Source organism: Helicoverpa zea, chromosome 5 (assembly GCF_022581195.2).
Source record: "Helicoverpa zea isolate HzStark_Cry1AcR chromosome 5, ilHelZeax1.1, whole genome shotgun sequence".
NCBI lineage: Eukaryota > Metazoa > Arthropoda > Insecta > Lepidoptera > Noctuidae > Helicoverpa > Helicoverpa zea.
The window spans coordinates 6,259,789-6,287,593 of record NC_061456.1 but is presented as its reverse complement, the minus strand read 5'-3'; the positions used below and the strand labels follow the sequence as shown (position 1 = coordinate 6,287,593).

At 38.4% G+C, this 27,805-nt stretch overlaps 3 protein-coding genes and 1 long non-coding RNA gene across 12 annotated transcripts; 2 read left to right on the top strand and 2 right to left on the bottom strand.

Annotated features, from left to right (window-relative positions):
- Window positions 1-52: 52 nt before the first annotated feature.
- Window positions 53-16,768, top strand: LOC124630790 (constitutive coactivator of PPAR-gamma-like protein 1). 6 transcript variants are annotated; one of them, XM_047164796.1, is made up of 19 exons: window positions 53-176; window positions 490-698; window positions 997-1,175; window positions 1,519-1,632; window positions 1,850-1,996; window positions 2,558-2,719; window positions 3,887-4,079; window positions 4,152-4,261; window positions 4,537-4,734; window positions 5,019-5,298; window positions 5,373-5,532; window positions 5,687-5,812; window positions 6,137-6,248; window positions 6,341-6,565; window positions 8,387-8,593; window positions 8,813-9,027; window positions 9,203-9,288; window positions 13,664-13,797; window positions 13,958-16,768. In XM_047164796.1, the coding sequence occupies exons 2-19, from the start codon at window positions 551-553 to the stop codon at window positions 14,024-14,026; spliced, it is 2,865 nt and encodes a 954-aa protein (XP_047020752.1). In that variant the 5' UTR covers window positions 53-176; window positions 490-550; the 3' UTR covers window positions 14,027-16,768. The 6 variants fall into 6 exon arrangements, with proteins under 6 accessions (XP_047020752.1, XP_047020750.1, XP_047020751.1 ...); XM_047164794.1 differs by having other exon boundaries at window positions 6,137-6,263; XM_047164795.1 differs by having other exon boundaries at window positions 3,884-4,079.
- Window positions 16,769-17,394: 626 nt separating this feature from the next.
- On the bottom strand, window positions 17,395-19,367 carry LOC124630791 (GPN-loop GTPase 2). Of its 4 annotated transcripts, none has more exons than XM_047164798.1 (3): window positions 19,209-19,367; window positions 18,541-18,738; window positions 17,395-18,464 (listed from the first exon to the last, which is right to left on the bottom strand). In XM_047164798.1, exon 3 carries the CDS (start codon window positions 18,306-18,308, stop codon window positions 17,409-17,411), a length of 900 nt encoding a protein of 299 aa, XP_047020754.1. In that variant the 5' UTR covers window positions 18,309-18,464; window positions 18,541-18,738; window positions 19,209-19,367; the 3' UTR covers window positions 17,395-17,408. The 4 variants fall into 4 exon arrangements, with proteins under 4 accessions (XP_047020754.1, XP_047020755.1, XP_047020753.1 ...); XM_047164799.1 differs by having other exon boundaries at window positions 18,552-18,738; XM_047164797.1 differs by having other exon boundaries at window positions 17,395-18,738.
- Window positions 19,368-23,455: 4,088 nt separating this feature from the next.
- On the top strand, window positions 23,456-25,275 carry LOC124630221 (60S ribosomal protein L37). The gene is made up of 3 exons (XM_047163988.1): window positions 23,456-23,600; window positions 23,770-23,905; window positions 25,103-25,275. Exons 1-3 carry the CDS (start codon window positions 23,598-23,600, stop codon window positions 25,240-25,242), a joined length of 279 nt encoding a protein of 92 aa, XP_047019944.1. The 5' UTR covers window positions 23,456-23,597; the 3' UTR covers window positions 25,243-25,275.
- Window positions 25,106-27,728, bottom strand: LOC124630222. Its single transcript, XR_006984399.1, has 2 exons — window positions 27,481-27,728; window positions 25,106-25,467 (listed from the first exon to the last, which is right to left on the bottom strand). It is a non-coding gene; the product is annotated as an uncharacterized LOC124630222 (long non-coding RNA).
- Between the last annotated feature and the right edge of the window lie 77 nt (window positions 27,729-27,805).

Below are 27,805 nucleotides of genomic sequence, written 5' to 3'. Positions count from 1 at the left end.
GTAGTATAATCGACTATTCTGAATCGAATATTCTATAGATTCAAGATTTATTTGCTGGCTCGTGTAGAATCTCTGTACTCACTCGTAGTGTGACATTCATAAAAAAAAATTACAAATGGCTTCCGTTTTTAACTTACGCCTATCGTAATCCTCTGTTGGTATGGTTTTTTAATAAGGTTGGGCAGTTTTTCTTTATTTCCATTGTTTCTCTAGTTTTCATTACTATAAATCATTTTCCAAGTAGAATCCAATTGATCTTAACGAATTTGACCTTCGCTGACTACGTGCCGGTAACTTTCGTATCTCGGTATTTGACGTTCATTTTAGACTTATTATAAAATTTAATACATCGGATGGTGCTATGTTAGTGTAAAATTTAGTAACATCGTATATATATGTCTATTGTAAGAAAAAATAATGTAATGCAAATTGATTTGTGAAAATTATCGACCTTACTACTTACCGTCATAATATTTTTTTCTCTTCCAGGCTACTAATTCATCGTGACGAACGTGTTCGATCGAATAATTACATCGTTTATTTTTAAAAAATGGGCATACAAGATCTTCAAACGTTTTTAGAAAATGAGGGTGTTGGAGTTGATTTGTTTCGAATAGCTAGGAACCATGCCGGCGGATTCCGTTTAGTTCTCGACGCGGAAGGATGTTTAGATCGTCTATACGGAGGATACTTTTCAGGTAAATATATTGTACATATTTTTTTGTGTTGTTCATCTTATTAGAATACCAATATTAACTATTGCAAAACTGGTTTTATTAAGAGCAACAAAAATAAAACATGCCAGTAGTCATTTGCATAGTTATGTCAAGCATTGTTTTATTGATATGTTTATGACCAACAACAAATGTTATCACTATTATTTTTTAAGGTAATATTTGTGACAACTTAATCATACTAAAACATTTAAATGCACTATGAACACAGTTTGAAAATGAATGTTTATTTACAATATTTGAATATAAACTGTTGTTCCAGATTGGGCATGTGGTGGTCAATGGGCACGCTGTGTCCAATTTTTAACCACACTTGCTCAAGCTCTCGCTGAACATCAAGTTGCTTTATGTGTCTGTTTCAATGGTGCACATCCTACTCCACCAGCATTACCTCAACATTGGATACAAACTCAGGCTACATATCGACAGAGGGTCAATTCTGTTAGTGTTATGTTTATGACTAATGCAGTAAATAATATAAAAAATTGAATTAAATTCAAACAGGAAAGAACTACAGGGAAATGTAAAAAATATTGCCTCATATTAAGTATCCTTTTAAAAAAGTTTTTTTTATATCTCTTTTTATACAGCAACCTGACTCCAAAGTGAGGCTATAGACAGTAGATTTGATGATTTTTAGAAGGACTTGTTCAGGAAGGAACCTTAATATCTCATATACATGTTATATCTTGAGGCATATTTATTAAGTTTGTTTACAAGATTTCTCCGAATGATGTAGTATGAAGTTAAATAGTAAAAAAATGATAATTTATTGTTTTAACAGGTACTCCGCCACATTGTAACAAAGGGTACCCCTCCTCCCAAAGTATGGTGGGTACCACCAATGGGATTACATTCCTGTCTGCGAACAGCACTTAGATATCTCAACATCCCTATTGTAAGTATATTATGATTGATAATTTTAATTTAATCATTCATATTGCATCCGCATTAGCATGGAGTTTTACATGCATCTTTGTATTAAAAAAATTGGGAGCGCTTGGTATACATACACACACAACTATTTTCATGAGATAGAACATCTAAAAACCATGCTTTGAAACTTTTCAGAAAACATTATTGTATGTCATATATTTGCAATCTTTATCCTATAGATGGTGTCATCTGATGATCACTGTCAAGAAGTAGTTGGTCTTTGCCGTGAGAAGACTTACGCTGGACTTGTTGGTTGCTCAGGAGAATATTTGGTTTTCCAACCACCAAGATACTTTAGTTCATCTCAACTGAAGCTGACTTACAGAGTAAGTTATGACTATTTTTTTTTAGGTATATAATTTATGCAACTAAAATTATGTCAGCAGAACTGAAAAGAGGCTGGGGAGAGACTTTGTTGTATCTATGGATGACATTAAAAAACCAACAAAACATTACACATTACTTTATATATTTCATTATTCATATTTAATTGTATTTATTTTCTTTATTCCTGTTAATTTGGTTTGATAGATTATATGGATTGATCAATCACTCCAGTAGAAATTACCTTGGTTCTGAAGCTGGCATACTTTTCAGATTAAATTTTATGGGGTATAATGAAAAACATTATACCCCATAAAATTTATTGTATAATCATGATGTAAACAAATGTATTGTATTATACACCAGCTGTTCCCTGTAGTTTCATTCCAGGAATACCTGAACTTGGGTCCTATCTCAGGCTTTAGTCTGTTTACCAAATCAAGTTGGTTTAGTGCTTTTCCCGTGAATCGTGACAGATAGATGGAATGAAATATTTTCATATTTATAATAGTAGTCAGGATTAAATATTTAAATTTTAAATATGTGTTTATTAATAATTTCAGTCATCTTTGGAAACTAAAGAGTATATGGTGCATGAGCTGCCACAAGTGTTGGAAGTGCCTCAAGATCGATTGTGCCTTATGGCCGCACTCCTTGGTGGGACCATCCTTTCCGAGACTAGTTTGACTGATTTCTATAAGCGTTTGGGAATAACGCAAAAAAAGGTGCGAAAGCCAATGATGAATTTCAAATTAAAAAAGTAGTCTAGCTAATATTGCTTGCAATGTTAACATTCATATATTGCGCAAAAATTTTACCCGTCTAGACCTGCATAAAAAAAAAATAGAAAATTAAGTATATATGTTATGGACCAAGTGATAAATTGGGCAGTATACATAATGCCCGGTCATTATGAATAATGCCCAATATGAGAGTGCAATTTGATAATAATTATTCAAACAATCAAATTGACCGGGCACTATACATATTGCCCGTGACCTTTTGGGCAAAGTAATACAAACATATTTAATTTCATTTTTTTATTGTTATAGACATTTCACTTAAAATAAACTAAATATAACACATCCCATATCAATTGACAGAGTATAGAAGTAGGCATGCAACATGCAGCAAGCATGGCTTCTGTCACGGCTCCGGCGCTGCGGGGCTCCGGCGGTCCCATGCGAGCTTATCGTCGCAGATGGTTTTCACGCTCACCACCGCAGCTTCGGCTTGCTGGCCGGCTCCCGGCCAGCCTCAGCCGCGGCGGCGAGCGCTTCAACTACCTGCGCCTCAGCTCGCAGGCCGCCTCGCCCCTCCGTGCCTACGCGGTTTTGAATTGCACTCTAGGGGTAGGGCAGACAAGACTACGTGGAGTCGGTTTTGCAGCGATTCGTTTTCGTCACTAAGTTCAGTTTTTAATACAATGTTTTGAATCCAAATTAAATTCTACCATAAAAAAACGAGCCAAGAAAAATGCGATCAAGAAAAACGAGGCCGAGTTAGTAAATTAGATGACAATTGTCCAATTAATAGTTTTGTGCCTAGACTTATAATTTCCCATTAAAATAGAACATATAATTTAAAACAATAATCATAAAATATGTAGCAAGTAACAGGATTTATTTATTAGAACAACTGCCACCCTCGCACCGCATAAAATATAGCTTTATTATCAAATTGCCCAACTGTCATGTAGCAATATAATAATGCCCGTGCAATGTGATAAATAATGAAGTTAAGATAGTTATTAATCACTTGGCCCGATAAAGCTAGACATTATTCATAATGCTCGGGCATTATAAATAATGCCCGAATTAATCACATGGTCCATAACATATATACTAATCAGTGGTAATATGTTCAGTAAAAGTTGATAACATTTTCAGCAGCAGGTGCCTCCTGAAGCTTTAGTAAAAGCCATTTGTCAATATGTCCGTGAGTTGCCGTCGTCTGACATAGACGCTGCATGTATTGACGTATTTGGTGACCTTAATGATCTCCGAGCTGCCAAACTTAAACAAGCTGTTCAATATTATTTGAATGGTACCAAAGATGGTTTCTTGAAGTACAGAACTGCATCAGGTAACAGATATTCACAGAAAAAAATTATGAAAATATTTAGAAGTACAAATGTCTAACCAATTTTTATTATAGGCCGTCGTCCAAAGAATAACAAAAAGAATCAAAAAGCTGATCTTAGCCCACAGGCAACTTCGTCAGACTTGGACACTTCTAAACTGGCAGCTGAATCATCTGAACATGAGGTTTTTATTTTATTCTACAGATTATCAAAATTGCTATAGTCATCCACGCCTTTTACATCGTCATCAAAACACCATTGGCATCCATTGGCAAATTGACAGATATTGTTGCATGATCACTAGTTCTAAATTTAAATAACTATTGTCTAAGTGCAAGTGACCTTTTTATTTGTTTACACTTCCTTCCATTTTTTTTTTTTGTTTTTTATTACATCCCCTGTGTTATTTACACTAAGCACTTCAGATAATTGAAAAACTGCAAACTCAATAAATTGCAGCAAAAAGGCTTGGACGACTACAAATTGGCAACAGCAAATGCATCCATTAACGCCGACTTTAGCATGGAAGAAAGGTCGACTGAGGTACAGCACGGACTTGCGGCGGTATCGCTGGACTCCGGCGACGCGAGCGCAGCCAAGCAGCAACTGGTCAATCCGGCTGATAAAAATGAAAAACCACAAAGTGCTACTAAAGAGGTCTGAAATATGTTTGTGTGTAATTGATGTCGTTTTAGGTTTCATACATTTTAACAGAAATTACTATAGGTTAAACTGTCTAAAGCGGTTCGCATTACCACATAATGATTTTATGTTAAAAGAATACTTGTTCCTGAATGCTGTCACATCACCAATTTCGGATGAACGTTTTGTTCCTAGAAGGAAAGACCATTTGTTGTAAAGAAAACGTGCCAACTGTTTTCGACTTCTGTACCTGCTGCAAAAGTGTAGTTATATCACAATAGTTATTATTATGATTATAGAGCCGGCCAGCGACGAAGGCTATCCAAAGCGAAGACAACTGTCCCCCGGCGCCGGCGGAGGTGCTGCGGACCTGCGCCGAGCGCCACGCCCGCGGCCTCATGCACCCGCACATGCTGTCCATCCTCACGCACCGACAGGTCACGCTGCCAGTACTCATGGAGGATGACAATCACCGCGAAATACCTTCAATCCACCATTTCTTTAGACCGGTCAGACAGAATGTTTATGCTATATTGTATAACATGCATCATCACCGCTTTATGGCACAAAAAGCTAAAGGTAAACCTTATACCCTTACATTGACACTGAAATATATGAATGTAGAGCATGACCAATATTTTTTTGTTTTTCAGAGGAAGGCTCAACAAGTTCGTCATCGACTATTGAACGTCCTTGCACTGTTCAGATATCAGAATGGATATATTCTCGCGTAAACCCTGGGAAAAGTCCGGAAATTGTTCCAGGAGTTGTCCTAGATTGGCCTGTACCAACAGTGCAAAGGCTTTGGTTCGGGTGAGCTTTACAGCTTTTAGGTATCTTGTTCATTAGTCTTATTATTTAGCTGTTCAAACAGCAGAAATTAAGCCCACTTGCATACTTCATTTTGCATATTTACAATGTTTTATATTTTACTGTAATTAATTTTGTCTATAATTTTTGGTTACAGAACTGCCCAAGATGATAAATGTCGCCGTATGAGAGCTTTCCTCTCTTGCATGCGTTCTGATACTCCTTTGATGTTAAATACATCCTATGTACCGCAACATTTGCTAATATTAGCCACTGTGTTAAGGTAAGATTAAATTATTGAGATCAATATTAGAAGAATATTTCACGGAAGGATGGAGATGATGATATCTATTTGTATTTCTTGTTTAACCTCGCGATATATTGATAAAATTGTAGCTTAAAAGGCTGGGCAGGCAGGTAAAGAAGATATCGCCTAATACCTTAACTGTTCCTGTACCTAGCCTCAGAGTATTTAGTTTCAGAAAAGTAATCCATTGTCGTGCTTATGTTACCTCCCGCAGTTTTCAATCTTGGGTCAAGTTATTCCCAAGATACAGCATAAAAGGTTTGAACCATTAATTACCTCTAAACATGCATGGATTTACAGATTTATAATGACATCTCAAATTCAAATATTGAGGCGACAAGAGTTGGACGCATTTTTGGCTACAGCTTTCTCAAACGATCTCATGAATGCGCTCCATTTGCAAGAAATGACCGTAAGTGTGAAAAGTGTCAGTAACGTTCTATAATTTTGAGCTGGTAATTGTTGACCTCTTGACGCTTGTGGAATGACGGGCTGGGCTTGCAGGTGAGCGGCATGAACTCGCGCGGCGTGCAGCTGGGCGCGCTGGTGATGGCGGGCGCCGAGGCCGCGCTGCTGGCCAACGACGCGTGCGGCGCGCCCGTGCCCTGGCTCGTGGCCGCGCCCTGGCTGTACTTCGACGGCAAGCTGCTGCAGCGCAACCTGCACCGCGCCAACCACTGCAAGCACCTCGCGCAGCTCTGCGACAACCACCTCGACACTGTCGTCAAGGTATCCCGGCCTCTCTTTTCCCCTCTCTCACTCTGTTACTCTTGATCGAATGGTATCATTTAGTCAATTCTGAATCACACGAACATTGTGATATATTTCGATGAAACTTGCAGTTCAGTAATATGGACTACTTAACAATGTCATTGTGGAGGTATGAGAGCAGAGAGTAAAGCTCATCATACCTCGCACTAAAGGGAGGATTCTCCGACCGGACAGGTGGTATTGTCCGGTGGGCTACTGCCCGACAGTTGTTGTCGGGGTGATCTACGCGTATTAATGTGCGCGCGAACACTGCATGTGCGATGCAGGATTCTTGTTTGAGAGTTGCGTCGGCGACTGTGTAGATGGCGGTGTTAACAGTTGTAGTACCGCTACATCAGTCCCCTCCGGAGACCGGAGGTCGATGGTACAAGTTCTTGAAGTGCTAGCTAGTCTTGTTGCCAATGCGTTGCCGCGAGGTTCTCGGTGAGTCGGAACTGGCTGCTACGGCGGTGCTGCGAATCCCAGTGAGTCGGGACCGGCGCTGCGAGAGTTGCACAGCGCCGCGCTAGTGGCTAGCGACTGCTTCGGCGAGGGAGATACTCGACCGGCCAAAGTGCAGTGAGCTGGAGCCTAGGTCGCTGGATGTGGCTGAGGGTGCTGACCAGGTATGTGCGTCCGCAACATGCTGGTGGCCAGGGATACCCATTTGAAGCTGGCTGGCTGAAGGACTCGTCGCTCGGGAGCTTGAGGAAGGTCTTGCTGATGACGTCACGTAGCTCGAAAGTTGCGTGTTCATATCACGTCGGGGTCACCACTGTGGAGGTATGAGAGCAGAGAGTAAAGCTCATCATACCTCGCACTAAAGGGAGGATCCTCCGACCGGACAGGTGGTATTGTCCGGTGGGCTACTGCCCGACAGTTGTTGTCGGGGTGATCTACGCGTATTAATGTGCGCGCGAACACTGCATGTGCGATGCAGGATTCTTGTTTGAGAGTTGCGTCGGCGACTGTGTAGATGGCGGTGTTAACAGTTGTAGTACCGCTACATCATATTATGGGGCTACTTTGTATCCGTAATATATCTCATTACGATGGGTCCTCTATCGGAAACATATACGGGCGCTGGACCGATTTCATCTAAAGTGCATAAGAGACATTCTGAAAATCAAATGGTCGGATCGGATTAGAAATACCGAAGTGCTACGACGCGCGAATGTCTGCGGCATAGAAGCGTATCTGATGCGGCGACAGCTCAGATGGTGCGGTCATGTTTTACGCATGGATGATGATAGGGTGGCCAAGCGCATCTTCTTTTCTGAACTCCAGAACGGCAGACGGAAACAAGGTGGCCAGTTCTTACGCTTCAAGGATGTTCAGAAAAGACACATGAAAAGGTGCAACATTGATCCTCAGAACTGGGAGACAAAAGCCATTTGCCGCCCTGAATGGAGAGGCCTACTTAAAAATGCGATCAAAGATTTCGAAGAGCAAAGGAAATCCGCACTGGATGCGAAGCGTGATGCTCTTAAGGCTAAAACACCAGTAGCCATTCATTATAACTACGTGGACGGTATCCTAACGTGCAGCCAATGCTCGCGCACGTTTACACATAAAATAGGGTACTGCAGCCATCAAAGGGCGCATAGAAGAGCTGATCATCCTAGTTCTTCTCTCAATGATAACTGAAAGCAGTCACCATAGCCGAAATCGGCACGGAAGTATATATATCTCATTAAGTTAGTTAAACCGCTATTGATTAGTCGCTATTGATTAGCCGGTATTGATTAGTCCTTTGATGAACTGCTTTTCTACATTGGTGAAATATTATTTGTTTTATAGGTGGAGCGTATGCGCAAAGCTATCCTGGAGGGGTTGGAGGTGGAGTTCGCGATGCCGCCGCTGCCGCTGGTGGCGGGCGTGGTGGGCGGGCCGCTGGGCGGGTGGGCTCGCGGCCGCGGCCGCGGCGCTCGTCTCGAGATCGCCGGCGTCGTGGTGGGTCAGTGGGGCGGCGGCAGTTACCCCACACGCACCGCCCGTTATCCTCAAGTACGTCATATTTACAAACAACTCGACCTCAACATAGTTAGAAGAAAGCTAGGCAAGTGATGATGTCCTAATAGACGCTGGAGGATTACGAGGGGTATGCAGCGAGTACTAGAAAATATATAAGCAGCATTTATCTGGTACATAGCATCAACTATCAGATAACTATCCGACACTCGGTAACCAGGCCCGGGTCCATCAGTACAGGTGTGAACATTGCAGGTGAGCTACGTGGGCTACACGCCGCCGCCGCGCAACGCGTACGGCGGTCGCGGCTGGCGCGGCGGGCGCGGGCGCGGGCGCGGCGCGCGGGGCCGCGGAACGCCGGCGCCGCCCGCGCGGGGCCGCGGGGCGCCGGCGCCGCCCGCGCGGGCCGCGCGCCGCTCGCGCCGCGACCAGGACGAGCCCGTCAAGCCCACCACGCTCACCGTTAACGGGTATGTTTGTTGCACCGAAATGAGGATGCGTTTATAAGACGGTTAGTCTGATACTAGTAGTGATACTATACTTTTTTATATTTCCATACGTTTTGCCTTTAAAAGCCAGCCACAAAATCTAGTGTCGGGCCGTCACTGCCGATTTATGTCTATATCGCTCGCTTGATTTTTGCAGCAAAACCGTGAGACCAGAAGATATTAATCAGCAAGAGGAAGGCAGCCCACATGAAGACGCCTCTGCCGCCGACACTGATGCTGATGGTAAGTGAATTGAAATGTTACAAATTTATTTATTTATTTATTAAGTACACTATGGAGAACTTACAGCTAAACAAAAACAAAATAAAAAAGGAAGTCTTAGTCGATAGAGAGCCAATTAAAAGTCCTCGCTTATAATAACAGCCTAGCAATAACGTGATCACACATCAGTGCAACTTTTTAGAGATAATAATATAAAAAAAAAACAATAGCATTTTAAACACAAAGAGAAAGAAAGAAAGGTAGATCTAAATTTCAAAATAATAAACTAAAATCTGGGATACTAAACTACTTGAAGAACTTAAGGCTCAACGACCTTCTGGCTGCCGCCACACTTGTTGAGAAAGGATCCAAATCAAATGATCACTAGTTTCGCCCTCTGCGAGAGATACAAGTTACTAGCGCGCAGACTGGGGGTCCATTGTTCACACAGACCGGCTCGGAGAGCATCGGCGCTCATTTTTCTTTTCACACAGACCGGAATAGATCGGCTGAAGGAGGATGCAATTGGAGCAAAACGTCTGCAAGACCGAAAAAAATTACACGATCGGAGCCGGTCGGCTCCTCTCATTATTTCACACCAAGTGCCTTCGAGCATTCTTAATGACAAAATAAAGCATGCAAAAATAAAGCTTCCTACAAATACTAAGTCCTCGATTTTCTACGTGTTAAGAATTTGGTCTCCTCTCCGAGACGGTCTGTCTGAACGTACCCTAAGAAACAGTGCACGTCTTAGGGCGTATTCAGATGACACGCGCCGATCACGCACAGCACCCGTGCACGCGTTCTGCCCGCCTTAGGGCGCGTTCACACGACACGCGCACGCCCAGCGCACGCCACCCGCGTCCAACTCGCATTGAAATTTGTTAAGTAAGAATTTGAGCCTTATAATGCATCAAAAGATCTCAAATTGCATTAAACGAGGTCTACACTCGCACGCTATGCGCACGCCCCGCACCCGCCTCGCGCCAACCCTGCACTCGCCCTGCCCGCGTTCTGCACCCTCCCCGCGTACGCGTTGTGATACCTGGAAGCCGCTATGCCTAGTGAACGAAGTAGTCCAGTCACTACGCAGCGCGTGTGCGGGTTTAAGGCGGGCAGAACGCGTGCACGGGTGCTGTGCGTGATCGGCGCGTGACGTCTGAAACCCTTAAACCCGCACACGCGCTGCATCCGCCTCACGCACGCCTCGCGCCCACATATACTACTATTTAGTGACTAAACTACTTCGTTCACTAGGCATAGTGGCTTCCAGGTATCACAACGCGTACGCGGGGAGGGTGCAGAGCGCGGGCAGGGCGAGTGCAGGGTTGGCGCCCTTTAGGTTCATAACGACAACTTCCCAAAACGTTCACACTCCCATTTCGTCTACTTTCCCATAACGACCAATTCCCAAATAGTCTGTTTCTCAAAACGACTACTCCCAAAACGTCTACTTCATAAAATTTAACACTTGTCCAATATTTTCTTGAAAACTAAATTGACAAGTAGGAATACTTAAGCGTAGGGTAGGTAGGGTAAATAGGTTAATTAGACGGAGCATTGCAACGCATGCCGCCGAGCACAGCTAATGAGTAAATAAAATTGCGTAGTGATTAAAAAGGTTTATTTGCATTCTACCATTTTAATACGAGGAAATGATAATCAAATATTTTCAATCCAGTAATTTAGCATTACTTTTACACTAAATAGGTAGGTACATTAATCACTTCTGAAAATTAAAAAAGCAAAATACATAATGTTTTTCTTTGAATTGTAATTAAAAAATTGAATGTAAAAAAATCAAATCAAAAAGGAAAAATACTTATAAAATAGTTCTAAAACTGAAATGTCTAAATCATTTTTTTTTGTTTATATTCATCTAGGACTCACTCAGAAATATTTATTTCGTTTTGTTTTGCTTACACTTGATTAGAAGTCGCATGTAAATATTTTTTTTTAGAAACTTAATCGGAGTAATTTCTTTTTTATGTAATTTTTTCAGTAACGTGTGCGTTCAGGAACGTATTGTTCGTCAAATAAAATGTCCGCATTTGGTCTAGTCTTATTAACTGTCTCGAAAAGGCAATGTGTTAGTCTGTTGTCCTGATATTTAATCTCTTTTTTAATTTTATACAAAAATAAATAAAAGTTAGGGCTTTGTGGTACCCGGGCTCGAAGACGTCGATGCCATCCTTCTACTTGGTTTGTTGTTCTGTGATTATCTTTATATACACTTATTTTATGGGAAGATATGGCCATCCACTGTTTTTTTTTTTCAAAATAAGTTTTAAATTTCTTCATACCTGTAGTCATTTGTACATTTGCTAATATATCTTTCCATGTCTTCTGTATGTATTTTGGAGGAAGCATGGGCAACAAAGTAATAAGCCTACCAAAATTTCTTTCTGATCTTGTTTTATTTAATTTATTTATTTTTAATTTGCGCCACAATGCACGATTATAATGATAGAAGCAACCAGTAGTTTGAGCCTCTGGGTATACATTCTGGATAGCATTAAATTGAGCTTGCTCATAGTCACATTTAAAGTGAAGTATCTTTACCCCTAATTTGCTTTTTAATAAATTAAAGAAACGGATGTAAGTAGCTTCTCTTTTGTTGGGCAATAAACCATAGATCACCGGTACAATATTGCTGAATTTTTTGTTGGAATTATCAACATCAAGATGTATGCTGTAAATCTGATAAAATGGTGGCGGAAAACACCGAAAAGTGCCGTCTCCGTAATAAGATCCAAGTTTGTCATTTTTCATTAATTTTTTCGCAATTCGAGAAGCAAATATTAAGATTTTATCATCAGTTCCATCTTCATTTATCAATTAACTTAAATACCTCATTTCGATGACTGTTTGATGCGCAGGAGTTATTCGTCTTTCTCAAAATATTGGCACGGCCACAATTCAACGTTATGGTTGCAGAACACGAAACACGGTTTTCACATCTCCATAAAGTCGTCTCGTTTTTATTACGTTTTGCTAAATAATAGCGATAGCCATCTGACAACACACAGTGGTTACCTTTTTGGGTTTTAATTATTAAGTCCATTTTTAAAAGCAATTTGAATATTCACACGCACCTTACAATGTTCAAAAAACGTTTAATGCTATTCTGTACGACTAACATCATACCCACTGTATACAAATATTAACAATGTTGACTTTCATGAACGCGAACTACTATAATTATGATTTAAAAAAATAATTTTACACAAAAATTTAAATTCCTACTGGAACCCGTTAAATTTTGAAAAAAAAAACTGTTTATAAAGTGGACGTTTTGAGAGTTGACCTTATGGGAAGTGGACTTTTCGGGAATTATAGATTTGTCGTCGTTATGGGAAAGTAGACGAAATGGGAATTACCATTTTGGGAAGTAGACGTTTTGGGAGTGTGAACGTTTTGGGAAGTGGTCGTTATGAACCTAAAGGGTTGGCGCGAGGCGGGCGCGGGGCGTGCGCGTGTAGACCTCGTTAAATGCAATTTGAGATCTATTGATGCATTATAAGGCTCAAATTCTTGTTTAAGGCGAGGAAGTGGTCAACAATAATTCCATAACCGGCACGCGCATCTAAGGCGCCAAAAGGGGTCGGAGCGTCTGAGCGGGGCGAGGATAACAATACGCGCGCTAGCTTATAACTAAAAGTCGTAAGCGACAAAATGGTTTTGTAATTTTAATATTTAGAAATGATAATTTAATAAAAATTCCTACTACAATTTTAAAGAGTATGTATATACTCAACTACTAAAAAAGTTAAGAGGCTTAAATCGGTTCCGTTTGCCCATAATATGTGAATCTCTTTTTAAAAAGAGGTATGTTTGATATATTTTTCTCTGTTATAAAAGTTACCTAATCATGTTTCTACAACTAACAAAATAAGGTTTATATCATGAACTTTCAGGTAACCAAGTTGTATTTTGATCCGTTTTGTATTTACTGAGAAAAATTGACATCCTTGGCGCCAAAAATTCCAATTCGTCCTCTTAACAAATTTCAATGCGGGTTGGACGCGGGTGGTGTGCGCGTGTCGTGTGAACGCGCCCTTATGAGGCTACGAATTCGGAAAGGGCGGGGCGAATGGAATTTCTCTAAGTTATTCGTAGGAGCATGCAGCTGAGTGCCGTGGCCCGCGTTTTAGCGTTTTGATGAGCGTCTACAGCCAAGAAGAATCGATCTAAACAGGGACATTAAATCGTTTTCAAAAATAAATTACCAATCAAAAGTATTTATTACATAATTTAAAAGCCGGAAAAATGTATGTGTGAGAAAACAGTGTCGAGATAACATTGCATTAAGTTGCATCCCGGCGCACGTTAGCCGTACTGTAGCCACACTTGTGGCAAACGCATTTATTTACTTATATGTACGCTTTTTTCACAGGTGCTCAGCCTCAGAAAATGAAGACTGCCAAAAATGCCAAGAAAAATATGGGTAAAGGAAAGAAAAAGAGTTCCAGCCAGAAGTCTGACCTCGCTCAAACAGTGGAGGCAAATGGCCCACTTGATAAAAATAAGGTGACTGCTGAATAAATTACAGCAACCACACAATGACAACAGTTAACATAATTATTATGGAATTTACAACAAAGCTTTCCTATTCTCTTTAGTTTTTTATCTAAACTCTTAATTATTTAGGATCACATTAACATTAATTTAATCTGATGATATATTTTAGGTGGCGGAGCAATGCCACAATTCTGAAAAGGAACACATTGGTCAAGGTGATGCACCAGTTTCAAACTAAAGTATTCATATTGAAAGGTAACTTCGTTATTGTTTTATTTTTATTTAGTACTGATTTGAAATCAACTTAGTTTAATTTTTCGTGGCTTGTGTTTTAAATAGTTCAGTAAAATTGTTTTATATATTTTGAGGAAAGCTTGCTATAACTCAGTTATACTATAAAAATGTAATAACATTTTTTGCAATATTTCACGGTTTAAAATCGTATCGGCAAATAAGATAATACACAATCAAAATGTATGTGTCTAAACACTTCTTGGGAAAATACGTCGGAAATGTGATTGTTTTAGCACGTATTTGTGAGGTTGCATAATAATATTTATTCCTAAAGGGGATATCCACCAAATCTATTTTAGAGATTTTGTTATAGCTTGGATGGTGACTAACCACCTGTTAAAAGTATACGTGCCTGAAGATCTAAAAGACTTCCCTATTTTGAGACTGATTTTGTATTACTTGAATTGACACAATAAGTGTTCAATTAATAAGATTATTAAAGACAAGTGAGGCTCATTTTATGCCCCAATAAACCCTACTAAGACGAATATGGCTCTGGTTATTTTGTATTGTACTATAAGGAGACCAATAATACTGTAAACTGAAAAACAACATCTATATTTCTAGAGAAAATGTGACCAAAGGGAAATAGGTTCTATGATTTGAGATAGCAAATAATATGGACCTAAAAGCACCCACTATTTGACGAGTGATATTTAAAGTATAATTATATATTACTAAATTGACCTGTTGATTGTTAAGTCATGTTTTATTGAAAAGTGAGATGACTTAGTACGTAGTATGTTTTATTTTTAAGCATATGAGTACTAAGTCAATATTATTTATTTACACATAGTATATTTACAATTTACCAAATCATAATTTTTTACTTTTAAGATGGTTTGGTCTATGAAATCCCTATCAAATTAATAGAATAAATCTTCTTATGAAATGACCATACACAAAAGTTTAAAATAATTTGTTCTCACACAGTAAATGAAAGCCCAATTGAACAGAATAACGAAGTTTCATCAATGATTGATTGCATAGACTAAACCAAAATGTTTTCAGACTTGTTTTTGGGATTTCTTGAGTCATTGTTTAGGCGTATTTGATGTGTGTGCGAGTGTTGTTGTGTTTAAAATAAAACATGTCTGAATAAACTTTACCACCATGGTCACTGCAAATAATATGATGGCACAAAAAGCTACTTCAATGTGGGACTGTGATCACAAAATGTTTATTGTTAAATGTTCCATTCAATGGCGAATGAAAATGGGACATAGTGTAAAAAGTGCATTTATTGAATGATTCTTGGTGCTTTGAAATCTGTGGGACTGCCTGAAACGAGTCTGAAACTCATAGATTTAAGTCTAACGATAAACGTTTATTAAAACTGAATGAACATTCGCATCTTGATACTTCCACGTAATATAGGGTATTATTTCGATAGGAAATCGTAGATTTGTTATTAGTGATATATTTATATGCATTTTTGGGAATTTCAACACTGCGAATGTTCTTCACTTTATATGTATTTTTGTAAATTTGTTATATTGTTATACTTAAATTTAGCTGGAATGAGAAACATCGATATAAGGACAGTCTTACTAAATAACTCGAATGGTGAATAACTGTTGCAATTGGTTAAGTAAATTTACATTCCATTCAAATCCTTCCACGGTAATTGCACAGTTCACGCCAGTCGGAAATGGAACTTAATGAAGACTTTACAATTTTGAACGCTTTAAACCCTGGCCAGAACATAATAACAAAATATGTTGTCACAATAACATATATAAATATATATAATTGATTGAATCTTACAATCAATTAATGATCAGAACTTGAGTGCAGTGCACACATGCAGCAGCCACAATGCTGTTCCAAGACACTAATGCAAAATGCAAATCAAAGTAATGCCTCTGACTTGGTAAGGTCGCCACGGCAGTGGCAGGGGCGGCGGCCTTCGTCCTCCGCCCTGCAGAGCTCGAGCGTTCAACTTGCATGTGGACGCTCACATTGCAAAGTATTCGCAAGCTGTCGCGCTCTGCGACATGCACTTTATATTATACATTTAAACATTTATATAATTATTGCTTGCTTATTAAATAGACACCATGTTAGCGTTTAGAGTTTTAACTTCAATGTATTTTGATTTGTTTAAGAATTATGTATAACATTGGTAAAAGCATGTGACAAATAATAATCTTGTAATATGGGAGATAATACTGATATTTTACCACTGAAAGGTACTCTTAAAACTGTAACTAAGACCTAATTCAATTATTAAGATACCTTCGTTATTCTCCATTTTCATGTTATACATTACCACATACTTAAAAACTAGATATGATTCAAAGGAGGAAGTAGATTTTATTTATCTCTTTTAAATCCATTATTCACTATAGTTTTAGATTATTCTCAACAATATGATAACTTTTACTATCTACCTACATTTTATAAATTTTGTTTGCTGACAATGGTCATGATTATCAACATATAATAATCAAAATATATTAGAATACTTGTCATGTTAAACATACATTTTTCGTAATTGAAGTAGCAAACGTGGAACCGTGGCTTTTTGAAAACACTTATAACTTAAGAAACTACGTACGTAAACCCGCAATGTGAAATTTTAAAAATTGTTCATTAATTTAGTTTATGAACACAAAAAAATTTGGATGAAATTTAAATTGTAAAGAGTTGTATTTGTCTTCAAATAAAACGTTCCATTACTATACAAAGATATTTTATTTCATTCCTTTAATAGTAACCTTTTATGGACCTGTGTAACAGTTGTTCCTTCTAAGTTTGCGATATGATTAATGACAATTTGAGCAGCATCTTTAATGTCGTTGTATTGATGAAGCAATTTCACTTGCACATGTTTTTTCTCAGTGAGCATTTGATCAATTGCTGTTTCTGTCTCTAACAGTTTGTTGTATATTTCTTTCATGTTTCTGGACATAGTCTGTTTTCCCTGTGCCTATTGCAACTGTAACAAATATGGCTTCATCAAACCAATATCAATTAATCACTCACATTATGACAATATCAAATCAAAAATAAGGCTTGATTGACAATGCATCGTCTGTGCGATTTGCTAGCAATGTACTTCTAAAGCCTGGTAATGTCGCTAAGGCCACACCCAACTACCAGTTTCCATATCATGGATTGCCCAGGTGGCTATTGAGATTGAGAATAAAAACTACCAGTTGCCATCAGGCGGCGGTGGTAGTTCGTCGCTTGAAAATACCGTGCCCCGTAGGTATAGGCCCATTTTATTATGTGAAGTTAAGATCGACCAAAATGGCGGTCATAAATATGAATATTAGGAGCTATCCAAAGAAAGTTAAAAATCAGTTGCTTGGAAATATACTTTATTCAAGATCATCAACATCAACTGGTTCACTGACACCCATAGCACAAGCTAACATACTATTAATATGTCTGCCTTCTTCAGCTTTAAAAACATATCCACTTGATTTGTCTACCAATTTTCTTACATTTAGTAAACTTTCTTCTTTACATAAATTAACCAATTGAAAAGTAACTAAGCTATAATCTTCAATTATAGAAACAAAAGCACTGTTTAATTTCTTATATCTACTGGTAAATACATCAGTGTCCAAGCAATCCAGCAAATAATTCAAATCAAGCACTTCAGTATAGAAATCTATTCCAAACTGTAACTTATCTATATGTTTTTTTAATAAATCTGCTTTCGTCAATAAATTGATATGAGGTAATCCAATTTTCAACATTGCACTTAGTGATAACATCAAGGCTGCAATAAATTTCCCAGCATCAGAACAATGGTGTGAATCCACCAAATGCACAACACATAATTGTATGTTCCCTTTATTGGAAAGTTCAGAAAATATTTTGCTTAAACTCTTATGATGACAATACAGTTCTACCTGACCAGGTAAGTCAAATATAAAATTAGTATAATTGTCGCCTTTGATTTGATCCAATAACCAATCAATGTTCTTTTCTAAAAATTCCATGCAGTACAACAACGCACCATTGGGACCAAGATTGTGTTGATCCATTACTTCCTCAAGGACAACTAATTGTCTGATATCAATATCAGGTTTATAAGATGTTAGATCATTTGCTGGATCCAAGTTAATAACCACAACATTTCTTCCCAGTTTTCGCAACAATTCTGACATTTTCCAACAGTATGTTGTTTTTCCTGCCCCTGGAGGTCCCAAAACCAGTTGACCATAATATTTTTGTACAGACTTAAATCTTTTTGCACTGAATGTGTCCATGTTAAGACTCTGTTTTACTTCTTATATCTATAATTATATCTTTGCAAGCCTTGACTGTTTCAATATCATATGATTTAAGATTTATAAAAATATAAAGTGGTTTTGTAATGTTAATTGCTTCTGCCAAGTATCTCGCTGCAACTTGCTGCTCTTCTCCTGAAGCACCAAAAATAACTTTTGTAGTATAAATGTCATTACTACCTAGAGGACTGTGAACTTGATCTTTTTGTACCATGAGCATACTTCCAATCTTCTGGTATTGTGATACAAGAAGCATTATTTTATCAGAATACTCTGCAAAGACTATTTCTGTGTGAACATTATCAATATCTGCTGCTATAGATTTGAACAACTGTTGATCACCTTCATTTGGTGTGTGTTTTATAGTTAAATTTTTCATAATATCTAGCAGTTCCATTTTGATAAATATCTAAAATAGAAAAGTAAAGTGAGTAATCCTGATTACATTAAAAAAATGAAGGAGGATGTCTTTATTCATAATGAATTTACAAAATCAATCTTGTTTTTGTCCAGCTGTGTGATAACAGGACCTGATTGCAGATTGGTTTCTTAATTACTTAACAAAATTCACCCAGAGAGAAACTGCAAAGATTTTGTCAAGCAAATAAAATGGATCGACTGATGCTATGCCATGGGTAGCAGTAGTTCTAATGGCTAGGACTCCAGGGACAGGAATCGGTCAGTGGGTCGTCTTAGGAATCAATATTAATGCCTGTGCAATGGATGAATAATAAAAGAAGGACATATAATATAATTATTTGTATCCTATAATGTTTAGTTGGGCGCAATTTATAACTTCAACAACATAACCAATAAGTACCTAATAGAACTACACACACAGTTTGAGAAATATTCACATAAATTATAAGTATAACGTACCTTCAACAATTTCCAATCTCGGGTTAATACTTAAATTTACCAATTATCAATCGGGATGCCTCAATTTAATCGCAATCGAATAAAGTAATGATATCGCAATTTTATTCACAATCGCAAATATGTATTTGTTTTCGTCCAGAAATGAATTATTTGAATCAGTCACTATAGTCCATAGATATAATATTACTAAACAAGATTGCGCACGCTCAAAATATATATTTACGAAAATGAACTCTATTATAACGCAATAAGGTACTAAATTGGTTGCATAATACACAGAGGCAAATCCGAGCCGAGAGGGATAGTTCGAACGGAGGCTGTTTGTCTCTTTCTAACACATTGCCAGCATAAAAAATGTTGTGATCAAAAGTTTTGTCTTCCCAAAAACAATTGAATCACTTATATTTTTATCTTATTTTAACAATTGTAAGTCAACAAATTAATAACAATCGCATTAATTTATTCGTATTTATTATTAAAACATAAACAACATAAATTTTTATTTTGCTTTTTTTTATTTTCTAGCGGTAACCCTGAACATTCTTGGCGCGTAATCAGCATTTAAAATTTTGTTTATATTTTTTTGTATTAAATCAATTTAAACTATTAAAATGGTGAAAAAGTGTTGCGTTTCTACTTGCAAAAGTGAATCCTATGGTGGTTGCAATATATCGTTCCACAGGTTAGCTATATAATAATAACATTTTCGTAAACCAAACAACTAGGGTGCCCATGAATTCTTGTAACGAGTCAAAATATGGGTGATGGATTTTAAAACTGTTGTACTATTGTTATAGCTTCCCAAAAAATGAAGAAAGGCGACATAAATGGCTCAGCAGTCTATATATGAAGTAGAAATACAAAAAAAACAGTCTTCACTTCGAATCTTCCTGCTTTTATACTGCTAATTTCCGCTAATTATTAAAAGCCTTTATTAGTATCTTAAGGTCACAAACTGCGTAAGTTAAAACTTCAATACTAATCTGTGTTTAATAATCTTAGCAAATTCGGATTTGTCTCACATAGCTTAATCTCATAGTCACCCTATTAGAAAGGGACAGACAGCCTCCGTACTAACTGTTTCACTCGGCTCGTTTTTTGGGTTTATATGCGCAGTCCTGTTTACTAATATTATGTCTATGCTATAGTCTGTTTTTTAATCTCGTAGACTAAATTGACACTTGCAAAATGTCAAACTTCCAAATAATTTTGCTAGCTCTGTGGTGCAGTGTTGTACTTACGATACCGGTACATTGAATCGTAACTTTTTACAATAAGTCATCCTGAAATAATGGGCTTATCCTTGATGATTACGCATGGCTTTGCGTGGTCAGATATCCCTGGCAGTTTGTAGCACGTCGTACAGCCATGTGTACGTACGTGAATTTTAAATATAAAACTTTGAATGAATATTAAATTCGTCTATTATAGATAAAAAGTTACGATTCAACGAACCGGTATCGTAAGTACAACACTGCACCACAGAGCTAGCAAAATTATTAGAAAGTTTGACATTTTGCAAGTGTCAATTTAGTCTACGAGATTAAAAAACAGACTATAGATGTCTATGGTCACTAGTCAGTAACGTCAAGTGTGCATCATAGAGCATAAAACAAAGACTAAAATCATCGGCACAAGAACCAGACCATTGACTTATAACTATACTGTGTTTCGGATGGCACGTTAAACTGTAGGTCCCGGCTGTCATTGAACATCCTTGGCAGTCGTTACGGGTAGTCAGAAGCCAGTAAGTTTGACACCAGTCTAACCTAGGGGTATTGAGTTGCCCAGGTAACTGAGTTGAGGAGGTCAGATAGGGCAGTCGCTCCTTGTAAAGCACTGGTACTCAGCTACATCCGGTTAGACTGGAAGCCGACCCCAACATTGGGAAAAAGGCTCGGAGGATGATGATGATGATGATGATGAAGACGAACCAATCCTGAGTGACGGCTATGACGCGATGCGCTGCGGGCTAATCACCGCTTTACCCCGCCCCCGCGCCTCACTTCGTACCACCAAAGGAACCTAATACATCACTTCTGCGCAGGTGAATCCGTGCCGATGATTATACTAGCTACGCGGCTACACACTACTACAATATGCGATAGTATACGTTTTCATGTAATATAAACCTCCACACTACTCGCGTATTTCCTCGGTGAGAGTAAGGTACTCGGTAAAATTGATCGCAGCCAATGCGTGTCAGAATGCCAACTTTCGACTTATCTAAAGTGTCCCCGAAAGGCAGAGATGGCGTAACATAAGGCCGCTTAGCAACTAAAGATGTGCTATGCAGATATGCTACGAAAACGCTTATGCTGTGATCAGTGAATCTGTCACAGCTAAGCTGAGACACTCACTGATGCTAAGTTATGTAGCAGTATGAGAAAGATGTGTTATGAAGTAGGTTTGCAAGGAAGACGCGCAGCTCGACCTTCGTACGCCGTACGTAAAATCCGTTTCCACCACTGCTACGCTATGTGCACCAATGAATATGATTATTGCATACAAAGTAGTCTAGAGTCTAGACAACTCCAGTGGAGGTGAGGCGATTGCCCTCTGAGGCCCGGTTGTTCGAAGCTCGGTTACGTCAAGGTTAGGGTTAAATTCTAGTAACAGTAAAATTAACAGGGTTCAAAAAGCGTTGTTGAAGTATCAGTTAGTTTAGCGAACATTAAAATTTCATAATAAAAATGTAAAATTAACCGTGATCAAAATTGACAACGGTAAAATTTTAACTTTAACTTTACCGTAACGTACGAACAACCGGGGCGGGCCTAAGTAGTGTTAGTAGCGGGCGTAAGCTGAGCTTCGAACAACAGGACCTTAGCTGCTTGGTAGTGTGGAGATTCCTTAAGGCGCACTCTAGACCAGCGGTTCCCGAATTCTTTTGGCTTCGGAACCCTTTTCGTTTCACCATTTTTCGGCGGAACCTTAGCTTAAGTAAGAAGTAAACGAAAGTAAGACGTAAATACACTTAGGTAGGTACGGCTCGTGGCGCGTGGTAGCGCACCAAATGGTTATATGGTTAGAGACGAGACATATTCATTATACTCAGGCGTAGCATGGCTATCTGCCACACGGGCCAGAAAACAATTTAGCCGCCCTTAACTTTGTGTATTATGTGAATAGTTTTCAGTTTGAAGACTGACAAAGTAAACGCAAAAAGAAATAGATTGGGTTTGTACAGGTGCGAGGCGAGCGAGCGCGATTTTTTTTAACTAAAAGAAGAAGTTCCAAGCACCTGCTAGCACAGAAAGACATAGTGGTAGCCGGTATCGCGAGCGAAGCGAGCGCGAATTTTTTTTTAGTTTCTGTTCCTACACAAAATAAACAAAACCACTGTAAATTAATAAGGTCTCAAAAAGAACAATATCAACACAAAAAAGCAAATGCAAATGAATAAGCAGCTAGCGAAAAAAGCGCTATTGCTTTTTCTGAACCAGAGGAATAAAAAATAAACATCAAAGGAAACCTCGACGGAAGAGCGCGAAATTTTTTCGGTGTTGGATACTTGAGCAATTAAACGAACATAAAAGCATCACACGTAACATGGAGTTGCGAGCGAAGCGAGCGCAAAATTTTCGGATTCGCGGAGGTGCAAAAATTGGAAATAATGTCACATTTTGATTCATTGTAAAAATAGCCACTGTAAATACTCGTATGCCATGTCATTTCACGTCCTGTCAAATGTATGAAAATGTATAATCCTGGCGATGAAATAAGCCCAAAAAATGCGGTGATTTTTGGCCGACTCGCTACCTACTTTTGCCGATTGCCGAAGACCATTGGAGGTATTAAGTTAATCTACAATTTGTAAAAAACGGAATTAAATTATCTGCTGCCGTGGCCTTCCCCCGCCACTTGTCGCGAAAGTACGAGACTTACACTCCTGAGTGGTACCCACCTACATGGTGCCGAAATGTAATTTTGGAATGCAATATTTAAAACAATTTAACTGAAAATGAATAATAATTTAATATTGTCAAAAGTGAAACGATTTACCATATGGAAATCTTGAATTTTCCACGGAACCCCTGAGGGCCTGTCACGGAACCTCAGGGTTCCGCGGAACCCCATTTGGGTACCGCTGCTCTAGACAATCAATAAAATTACGCAATAATGCAATATCGTGCAAAATTATTACTATTTAGGATAAAAATTGGGGCCTGCGCAATGATTTTATATAGTAACAAAAATATTACACATTATTTTTATTGTAATATTGCAAAACTTTATTGTAGGTCCGCTCTGCCTTAGTACTATTTACATATTTTTTAATTTCATTATTTTGGAAGTCTGGCAATGTTCCGTTTTTCATATTCCTGGTAACATTGTCGCGACTGTCTGACAGTTTTGTTTTCTCTTGGCTTGTCAAATTCTGACAAGATGGTACTGTATAGTTTTTGTAATTTATATCTAAATTAATCTTATTATTTAAGAAACATTCCAATCCAAATTCGAAATAATTTCTCTTGTATTTACTATGTGAAATGTAAATTACGTGTATTAGTGATTTTCTGAAGACTTTTGAATCATAACCTGTAAATGTTCATTGCAGACGAAGGGTACTTCGAGCTTTGGTAAGCGTCGTAACAAGACACACACCTTGTGCAGAAGGTGTGGCAGATCGTCCTACCACATCCAAAAGTCAAAATGTGCACAGTGCGGATACCCTGCAGCTAAACTCCGTTCCTGTAAGTACTTATGATAAATATGTTGTTTCTTCGTTTCATGAGGCCGGTGCCTCGCTAGAGTGTGATAAGTGAATTTTCTTAATGAAACAGTTTATAAAAACCGCATAACGATTTCAACTTATTGTTATTGTTGTAGAATCATTGTCAAATAACTTGATATAAATTAAAATCACCACACGTTTGACCTGGCAGTTAATATTGTGTATCTCGTTGATAGGTGTCTATCAGTCCTAAGTCTTTGCAAGGCATGTGGAATATTTTTATCAAGACTGCTATAGAATCTTTGCCAGACTTTGTATTGTATGGTGATTACATTGTTGTTGAAATATTATGAGTACCGTGCTGGGACCCTGGTTTTTAAATTTGTTTTGTAAAATGATGTTCACTCTTAAGCAAATTTAATAATACTTAAAGTAATTGAAAAATAGAGAACTATGCACAGCATCATAATTGTAATTGTCTGCATAGTAATACAAAATGTACAGGTTTGCTCGTACAGGTAAAATAAAAAGGTCTAACTTTTGCTATTTACATGCAATTGGTCCAAAGTATAAATGATGTTAACATAGTTATCAAAATGTTTAGTAAAGAAAAATCAACATAATATTCCAATAATTCGTCAGTTCACTTGAATGTAATAAATATGACATCTTATCGAAATAGAATAAGGCTAATAGGATACAGTGATCACTTGCCACCTTATTAAAAAATGGGTTTTTAAAAATACCAGCTTTTAAACCACTGTCCTGAACAAAATCAGTGGACTAAAGCTATTACTAAAACAGGTACTTCTTGAAACCATGTTTTATAATAAGTTGGTTAACATCAAGATATTTGGTGCTGAAAGCATTCCTTTCTACAATAGTATTATACTTTGGGGCTCTAATGTAAATGCAGACTGTCTATTCAGAGTTGTCTTTATCCTACTCTGATTGAAGAAATATTTCCCACATAGAATATTTCTTTGTATAATGTAGGTACACTATCTGAACTCTGATCATTATGAATGTTCTGTAATGCATTTATTTGATCTTGTATTCAAACAATTTTATTATTCCCCATTACAAAAGAAGATAAAAAATTGGGCAATATTTCATCATATTTATAATGGCAATTTTTCCTTTTTTATAATTTTATCTAGACCCACTTGAGAATTTAACAAAAATGTACACTGAACACAATAATTTATTTTTACAGACCACTGGTCAGTGAAGGCTAAGCGCAGGAAGACCACAGGAACTGGCCGCATGCGTCACCTGAAAATCGTGAGGAGGCGTTTCCGCAATGGCTTCAAGGAAGGCAAACCTACTCCCAAGAAAGCTGTAGCCTCGTCGTAAACTTACTGCTAAGCTAATAAAAAAACAAACCTATTTCACACTTTTATTTTTAGAACACCCTTAATGATTTAAATATTTTATCACAACATGATCGGGTTGAATGGATAACAACTTTTCACATCCAAGCCCTCTATTTTCATTAGAAATTTAAATTATTATTCTAAGACTATACTTACATAGGCATGTTTTTCATGCTTCAACTTCACCGACTTCACGAGTAGAAGTCTGGAATGTTAAAAATATTCAAGTTGAATTGTCAAGTATATTTTCCTTGATTATTTGATTTATTTAGTAACGTTTTATTTCGTAAATGGAGCATCAAACAAAGTATAAAACAAAGTCGCTTTCTCTGTCCTATCCACGGATAGTCCTCTACGAGGGACACGCAGAGAGGGTAGGGGAGGGTGGGGTGTGAGGATACTCCATGGATTTTAACACGCAGCGGTAAAAGTCATTTGATGACTTTTGCCAATGTTAAAAAAAAAGTTTATAGCTATGTATACTAACATCCATTGAATTGTCGGGAAATACTGTTATCCCGTGCGAAGCTGGGGCGGGTTGCTAATTTAATATAAAGCTAAGCTAGGTCACCCCACAGATAGGGGGAACTAATAATAATATGTTTTTACTGTGACAACACACAGAGGCTGTCCTCTGAACTAGGTGGTTAGCTTGTATCTCAGGAGATACACATGGGTAGAAAAAATGCCGATATTGGGATATTGATGAATATAGTCTTACATAATAAATTATGACCCGAATATGAAGAAACTATCCCACCTTGTCAGGACTGCCGCGGAACCCTAAAATCTTGCTTTTAAACCTGGCGAACAGAACACCGATGGAACAATGACAGACAGCGCCACCTAGGTGAAATATATGAAAATAACTCCCAATAGGCGTTACAGGAAAAACATACGTATAGATAGATGATAAGGTAATTTGTTTAGGATTGCGTTAATGTCGGAATGATGAACAGGTCTAAAACCAAGGTCATGGTGGTAGACAGGTCTGGGAAATTGGAACTCACAGGCGCTTTGAACCTAGAGATAGTGAATAACTGTTTACCTGGGCTCCAATATCAGTAATGATGGCTCGTGCGAAAAGGAAATCCGCAGGAGAATCGGCATGGCTAAGAGCGCTATGTCTCAGCTAGACAAAATCTGGAAAGATCGTAGCATTTCAGTAAAGACCAAACTAAATTGGTACGGACCCTGGTCTTCTCGATCTTTTCGTATGGCGCTGAGACGTGGACGATAAAATCTGCAGACCGCAAACGCATTGACGCTTTTGAGATGTGGTGCTGGAGAAGAATGCTCCGGATCCCTTGGACAGCATTTCGGACTAACGTATCCATACTGCGAGAACTAAAAATCACCTTGCGATTATCAACAGAGTGCCTACGCAAGGTTCTACAATACTTTGGTCACATCGCACGGAAAGACGGGGGAAACCTCGAGAGGCTAATCGTGACCGGTAAAGTGGATGGGAAAAGGCCTCGCGGTCGCAGCCCCATACGTTGGTCCGACCAGGGGCCCGATTCTCCTAATTTTACTTAAGCGCCATTCGATTCACGTTCGACTCGATTCGACTGAGATCCAATCCCGACTCGATTACGATTGAAGCGTATGTGGCATTCCGCTATTTTTTCTTAGAAATAAACGTTTTTATCCTTTTCTGTCATTCAATAATGAATCATTTTGTCTGCAAATGATTTACGATTGCAAAATGATTGTACAGCAAACTACCGTATAGACCAAAATCACCAAAATAGCAAACCAATCGCACACCAATCAAATGTCAATCGAATACGATTGGTCTTTTATTAGTAGCAGAATGCCCGATATGGTTAAAACTGCTATTGCGATCATATTGCGATTCGATTTCTATTCGATTTTGACATTATTAACTTAGGAGAATCGGGCCCCAGATCCGCACTGCTCTTGACTCCACGGTGCACAGTGCCCTTCACACCGCCAGAGACAGAAACAGATGGAAGAATATCATACGTTCGAGGGTGATGACACAGGGATGTCACGACCCTCAGCATTGAGGAATTACGACGCAAGGAGGAGGCGTTAATGTCGGAAACTACTGGTCCGATTTAAAAAAAATATTTATTAGGTACTAGTTGTTTCCCGCGGTTTCACACGCATAACCCATGTTACTCGAGGATGTCCCAAAGGTGAAAGTTTTTTCATATTGGTTCAATAGTTTCGGAGCCTTTAGCATACTTACAGAAAAAAGAGAATATGTGGAAGGTAGTTGATAGGCGACTTTTTATCCCGGTAGAAGTTGGATCGTGGATGAAACCGCTGGCAGAAATTATATTCTTAGCAACACTAAGCACGCGACATGCAATTTAATTATATTATAAGTTCAAAATTATTGTGCTTTGTATAAAGAATAAGTACTAAAAATCATCTGATGACGTAGAGGCGCGAACGGTTCGGGAGGCGCGGGCGCGCACCGTGTTCGCAGTCGTCATAGCACTGAGTAGGCAGAGGCAATCCACCTCACCGCACCGCCCCAGTCCGACAGTCAGTCATTCGTTTGTCGCCTG